Consider the following 6,996-nt stretch of genomic DNA (forward strand, 5'->3'; position numbering starts at 1 on the left):
AGAGACAGCTGGGGAAGAAGAGAGAACATGGAGAGATGTGTGAGGGATAGAGGGAGGGTAAGAGAGAGATGGAATAGCAGCGTGTGGAAAAAACTGAGAAAAGAAAAAAGGGGGGAGAGGGGTGGAGTATAGAGAGCACAGAGGGATCTAGAGGGACGGGTCGACAAGCTGCTGTAAACCAACAGATGTGTACAACAAGCCCGAAAATTCTAACCAGCCCAAAAGCACCAGTGCTACTAGCTAGCCTCAACTAGCTACTCTACTTAGCTCCAGTATAAAGCAACAGAACGCGTTAGCGTAGTGTTAGCCACCTAGCACTGAACCTAACCGGCCCAAAAGCACCGGTGTTACCAGCTAGCTAGCTCCCCTCAGCTCCAGCACATAGCAGTCTGTTAACATAGCATTAGCGTTTAGCGTTAGCACTGTGCTCCATTTAACAGAACCACATCACACCGCCACAGACATCTTAAAGGGCCCACTTATTGCAGTCGTATCTTTTAAAGATACATGTCCTTTTTTTTTTTAGCTCTACACTTTTATGTCGGCTTGACCGCCAAGAGTCGGGGACGGGCGGGATATAAAAAGTCGGCCAATTATGCATGTAGCATTTTCTTCCGCTCACTTAGCTAAGTGCTTCTACTTGGCAGACGAGCATTAAAAGATGATTGGACAGCAAACAAGAGAGGAAGAGGAAGGAGGTCTGGGAAGAAGGAAAGAATGTAAATCGTTTGGGAGAAGGAGAGAGAGAGGGAGCGAGAGAAAGAGAGAGACACTAAAAGAAGGTAGGGGCAGAGAGAGAGAGAGAGAGAGAGAGATTGAGAAAGAGAGAAATAGAGAAACAATTTCCTTCTCCTTTCCATCCTTCACCTAATTCCCCGCCATTCTGTTGTTTATTTGCGTGTTGGATGCAGCAGGAGGATGTTGTGTTGAGGGCTGGCTCCGAGGAAATACGCTGTTTGTGAGTTTGACTCGCAAAGCCAATACAATACAAGGAGACAGACAGACAGGCTCCTGAAAGGCTTGCTCTCCCCAGGGCCCGCCATGCAAGACCCTGCATACACCAGCATATTACAGCTCATATCGCATTCAGGACCATTCTTATTCCTCTCCTCGCATTATTTCCACATTGGTTTCTCCTCAGATGGCCTCCCAAAACATACAAACAAAGCCTCCACTGAAACAATTAGTGTTCCACCGAGCCTACTAGAAGGCAGAACCATATTGCTTTAAACTACTACAGTACCTGATATTTTCAGTGCTATAGGGGGCCTAGGGAGTAGTATGGATATAACAGTCTAGACTGGAGTGTAGAATGTAGGGAGTCCGATTTAAAATGTTGTGCAGTTTGAATTGTGTAGTGTGGTGAGGTATGTTTTGCCCGTGTGTACAGTACTCTGCAGTGTGACTTGCAGCACAACATCGTGTGAAATTTGTTTCAGTACGGGTGGGAGTAAAGTTGTGTACTCACTCGTACCTTGTGCAGGGAGAAGGTGCGGACGCAGAAGGTGGCCAGCTCTATGGTGTCCAGTAGAGTCACCTGGGTCATCCCATAGGTCTCTGTTCCTCGACTGGGCCAGTACTGGTCACACTTGATCTGAGGAGAGCGGAGACGAGGTGGGTAAGTGCACAGGCACTCCCAAACACGCAACACAGGCAAACGATGGCATTCATTCACACATATACACATCACACAAAAACGCAAACATGCACGCATACACACACAAATGCGAATACGCACGCACCACACACAAAATCACACCGAATCCTATTACACAGTGAACCCCATTCCTTCACCAGCTGTCCTAAAAAGAAAAAGAACAGAACACACCAGGGCCCGGTTTCCCGATAGAACATTAGCTTAGTGTGTTTTAACGATGCCTCATTCCTGTGACGGCCGAAGAACTCACATGCGCTTCCCAAAACACCACATCGGGAGACATTTCTCAAAGTTCGTAGTCGGAGCTTGTGTCGATACAAATAGGATCGAAAGAAAGGCAGCACTGCTCTCAGATCAGCTTTCTCCATTCACATCTTACCTTAACATTCAGATTATTCCAYAATACTGATGACAGATCAGTTCCTAGAGATAGGCTATCACTTATGGTACCAGTCAAAAGTTTGGACACATCTACTCATTCAAGGGTTTTTCTTTATTTATTTTTTTACTATTTTCTACATTGTAGAATAATAGTGAAAACATCAAAACTATGAAATAACACATATGGAATCATGTAGTAACCAAAAAAGKGTTAAACAAATCCAAATCTATTTAATATTTGAGATTCTTCAAATCAGCCACCCATTGCCTCRATGACAGCTTTGCACACTCTTGGCATTCTCTCAACCAGCTTCATGAGGTAGTCCCCTGGAATGCATTTAAATGAACAGGTGTGCCTTATTAAAAGTACATTTGTGGAATTTCTTTCTTTCCTAATGCATTTGAGCAAATCAGTTGCGTTGTGACAAGGTAGGGGTGGTATATTGAAGAATCTAAAATAAAAAAAACTATTTTGATTTCTTTAACACTTTTTTGGTTACTACATGATTCCATATGTTCTATTTCTTAGTTTTGATGTCTTCACTATTATTCTACAATGTAGAACATTTTTAAAATAAAGAAAAACCCTGGAATAAGTAGGCGTGTCCAAACTTTTGACTGGTACTGCATATGGCTGTGAAGATTAAGGTGGCTTATTCTAATGCTGCCCCTATAATAATAGACTCGTCGTATATTTGGTACATCATTGCTCACATGTTGTTACACATCATGAAATACACTGAGTATACCAAACATTAGGAACACCTTCGGGCCCTGTGATGCCTTTACATTTTCTACACTTTAGGAAAATAAACAGAGAGCACCGGGGGAATGAAAGGAAAAAAATAAGTGTCAAATCAACTCCTTTCCTGAAGGCTTCACCTACAATCATCAAACCCCTCCCCATCCCTCCATCTTCCCGTCCCCCTGCCTCCCCCTAGCAACAACCGCCAATCAATCAAGGGTGGGTATGTTTCCTTTTCAGCAGAGATACACACAGTGTGTCCAAGACAGCTCCCCCACCACTCCCCCAACACTCAGTCACCCTATCCATCCTTTAATGAAGATTCATTCAATACGTGGCAATTGGCAACCCCCCCAGGCCCTGATGCGATGTGACAGCTAGTCCAGGAAACGCATCGTTCTAACACTCTCATTGCGTTCACAGTCGACGCTTGCCGCCTGCTAACCCTGATGGTTTCTGACAGGGGTGGAACACACACGACGGAGGGACAGGTAAACGGATAAAAAGGGCAGAGATGGAGGAGGATAACAGAAAACGAGGTAAGATACCTGAGGTAAAGAAACTTGGCATTCTTCGTATTGTTGTAAGACGATTCACAATGCCCGGGCTGATTATGGCTTGCATATAGACAACAACATTGCACTAACCACAAATGATTCTCTGTTCCTGTACACTTTGAAGTGCCTCATGCTTTCCTCAGATGCACTGCAGAATTTCGAAGTAGTTTTTCTGTACAGTCTGTTTTGGTCAGAAAACAAGCCTAACACTGATCCAGGGGGAACACCAGATTCAATTCCAAAGTTATTTACCCGTGATTTCTCTTCCAGTCTGGTCATCATGACCACAGTGGCTGCTCTCTGTTCCCACACCATCCTCCAGAAGTCCCCGAACGTCTCGGGCAAAGGACCCTGCGTTGCGATGTAGGCATTCTGCTTCCTGTAACCGTCTATGTAGTTGGCGTTGATATAGTCGCTGCCTATGATACCTGGAAATTGAGAGAAGAGAGTAATAGAGTTGAAGAAGGGACCATTTCTAGAATGGTTGGTTGTTAATAAGCCAAGTGGCCAACTTTAATGGCTCAGGCAATTTTCCGACTTCGACTGTGTTCTTATTGCTCTTATTGCCGTGTTCTTAGGTCACTGTGTCCTCTCTCTTTCCACCTTTCTTTCTCTCTCTCAATTTCTTTCTTTCACTTTCGTCTTCTCCCCCCCTCTCTCTCTCTCTCTCTCTCTCTCTCCCTCTCCCTCTCCCTCTCTCTTTCTCTCTTATGTTTTATTTATGTATTTCTCTGGCCTGGTGTTGTGGTTGTGATTTAGTGTTGATGCTGGAGTGCGCAGTAAGGAGCGCGGGGCCTGTGGAGTAAATCAGTGCTCCGAGCGGTCCTCTCTCCTCCATCGCTCTACAGCCGTCACCACGGCCTGTCACACACACAGGCCCCACTAAATCTCAGCTAAAATAGCCCTCCTGCACGCAGGCTGGGGGAGTGTTTGTGTCAGAATAAGCCCTGCAGTGTGTCTGATTGTGTGTCACTGACATATGTATGAAATCGAGCACACAGCCATGCAATCTCCATAGTAAAACATTGGCTGTAGCATGGCCTGACTTTTAACGTGGCACCGTCATAGGGGGCCACCTTTCCAACAAGTCAGTTCATAAAATTTCTACGCTGCTAGAGCTGCCCCGGTCAACTGTAAGTGCTGTTATTGTGAAGTGGAAACGTCTAGGAGCAACAACGGCTCAACTGTGAAGTGGTAGACCTCACAAGCTCACAGAACGGGACCACCGAGTGGAGAAGCGCGTAGCGTCTAAAAATCGCCTGTCCTCGGTTGCAACACTCACTACCGAGTTCCAAACTGCCTCTGGAAGCAAAGTCAGCACAATTACGGTTCGTCAGGAGCTTCATGAGATGGTTTTCCATGGCCGGCAAGCCGCACACAAGCCTAAGATCACCATGTGCAATGCCAAGCATTGGCAGGAGTGGTGTAAAGCTCAGCGCCATTCTACTCTGGAGCAGTGGAAACGCGTTCTCTGGTGTGACGAATCACGCTTCACCATCTAGCAGTCCGATGGATGAATCTGGGTTTGGCGGATGCCAGGAGAATGCTACCTGCCCGAATGCATAGTGCCAACTGTAATGTTTGGTGGAGGAGGAATAATGGTCTGGGGCGTTTTTTTATGGTTCGGGCTAGGCCCATTAGTTCCAATGAAGGGAAATCTTAACGCTACAGCATACAATTATATTTTAGACAATTCTGTGCTTCCAAMTTTGTGGCAACAGTTTGGGGAAGGCCCTTTCCTGTTTCAGCATGACAATGCCCCCATGCACAAAGCAAGCTCCATAGAGAAATGSTTTGTCGAGATCGATCTGGAAGAACTTGACTGGCCTGTACAAAGCCCTGACCTCAACCCCATGGTTGAATGGAAGCAAGTCCCCGCAGCAATGTTCCAACATCTAGTGGAAGCCTTCCCAGAAAGGTAGAGGCTGTTATAGCAGCAAAGGGGGGGAACAACTCCATATTAATGATTTTGGAATGAGATGTTCGACAAGCAGGTGTCCACATACTTTTGGTCATGCAGTGTAGGTCTATCTTTGTGTGTGTGGGAGTGTGTAAGTGTGTGGGTGTGTGAGAGAGTCAAATGTAGCTCATCATTCCTCTCTGTCAAAAATAGCCATCGTCTATGTGTGTATGCTCTTGAGACCCTGTCAGCTTAATATGTCCCAATGTCCAAAGCCTTTGACGCCATACACATTCACAATACATTCTTTAGGCAAATGCATATATAATATATGGGAGCTCTGAGAATACCATTCGTTTAGTCTCCAACGTATCCTTCGACCATTGTATCTATCTTCAACCAGGCAATCTGTAACCTCAATGAGCCTACTAATTGTATTTACTCTTATTTAGACTAGAGTCTACTCTTCTATCAACTAATAAAAGATGGTTGAATGTCTCACGCCTTCCTTTATCAGACGTATAACATACTAGTTATAACTCTTAAACTCTAAAACGCTTCAACAGACTGCAATGGCCGCTCGAAAAGTCACGTTCCTTTAATTGACGTTTTCGCACTCAAGCGACAAGCAATGAAACACTCGACTGGGCTAATTTAAGAGTAGGGAGACGCGACAAAGAGCGCGGCGACAACCGTGGGGGGAGGGAGAGAAAGCGAGAGAAAAGGCAAACGTCATTAAAAAGGATTCCACGTCGCACAATGCGATTGTGGCGCATTGGCGTTAGTCATAGCTAAGTGAACAGCAAATGGCTGCATACATGAATTGTTCTACTGCTGTGACTAATGGCAAAATCACTGCACTGTAAAATGGAAATTTCAGACTTGATTAATTTATGTATTTATGGACGCTTTGCCAGGGATGATTTTGTCATGTGTGCTGTCGCACTCTTAAATTGGGCTTATTGCGAACTGTCAAAATCAAGTCGAAATGGATAAGTCGCAGAAAAATGTGGAGAGAGGTTGAGAGCTCGGCAGTGTTGAAGGGTGACGAGTTCGCCTGGCTATGACGAACGCTAGGAGACTTTCCCTGTTGAAGGGTGAGCTCCTCTGGCAATGTTCTCAACTAGGCACCAATGGTCATTTCATAAGATCAAATAAGATGAGACCAAAGCGTATTGGGCAGTCAGTCTACCTCAAACCTTGGACTGCAAGACATAACAGACCAACACAGAGTATTGAAGTGTCAATTGGCGGGGTAAAAAGTTCCAAAAAGTGACTAGTCTTACCTTCGATGGGTGCGAGGATGACGCGGGAGTGGTCGTAGGCGATGACGTTGGCATAGCGGTTTTTGGGCTTGTTCACCTCCAGGTTGGAGTGTTCCCATGTAAACTGCTGGCCCGGATCGATGGACTGTGGGACAAGATAGAACACACACGCACACACAATATGACATCCTCAAAGGAGACGAGAAGAAAGGATACAGGAAGGGGGAAGGCACAGAAGGAACACACAATACCAGAGAGGAAGGAGAAGAGAGAAGAGGAGGAGAGGAGAGAGAGTAGGGGAGAGGAGAGAGAGAGGGAGAGGAGAGAGAGAGCGGAGAGAGCAAAGAGAGAGAGAGAAGAAGAGAGAGCGAGAGAGAGAGAGAGAGAGAGAGAGAGAGAGAGAGAGAGTAGGAGAGAGAGAGAGAGAGAGGAGAGAGAGTAGAAAGAGAGAGAGAGAGAGAGAGAGAGAGAGAGAGAGAGAGAGAGAGGAA

General features: G+C 45.7%; 1 protein-coding gene across 1 annotated transcript in view; it reads right to left on the reverse strand.

The window, feature by feature from the left end:
• Positions 1-6,996, reverse strand: part of LOC111975548 (receptor-type tyrosine-protein phosphatase S-like) — a 268,179-nt gene that overhangs the window by 34,073 nt on the left and 227,110 nt on the right. Inside the window, 3 exon segments of the mRNA XM_070447461.1 lie at positions 1,475-1,594; positions 3,593-3,768; positions 6,527-6,650. Of these exon segments, the coding sequence (XP_070303562.1) occupies positions 1,475-1,594; positions 3,593-3,768; positions 6,527-6,650 (420 nt within the window).

This window comes from Salvelinus sp. IW2-2015, linkage group LG16 (genome assembly GCF_002910315.2).
Source record: "Salvelinus sp. IW2-2015 linkage group LG16, ASM291031v2, whole genome shotgun sequence".
NCBI classification, from domain to species: Eukaryota; Metazoa; Chordata; class Actinopteri; order Salmoniformes; family Salmonidae; genus Salvelinus; species Salvelinus sp. IW2-2015.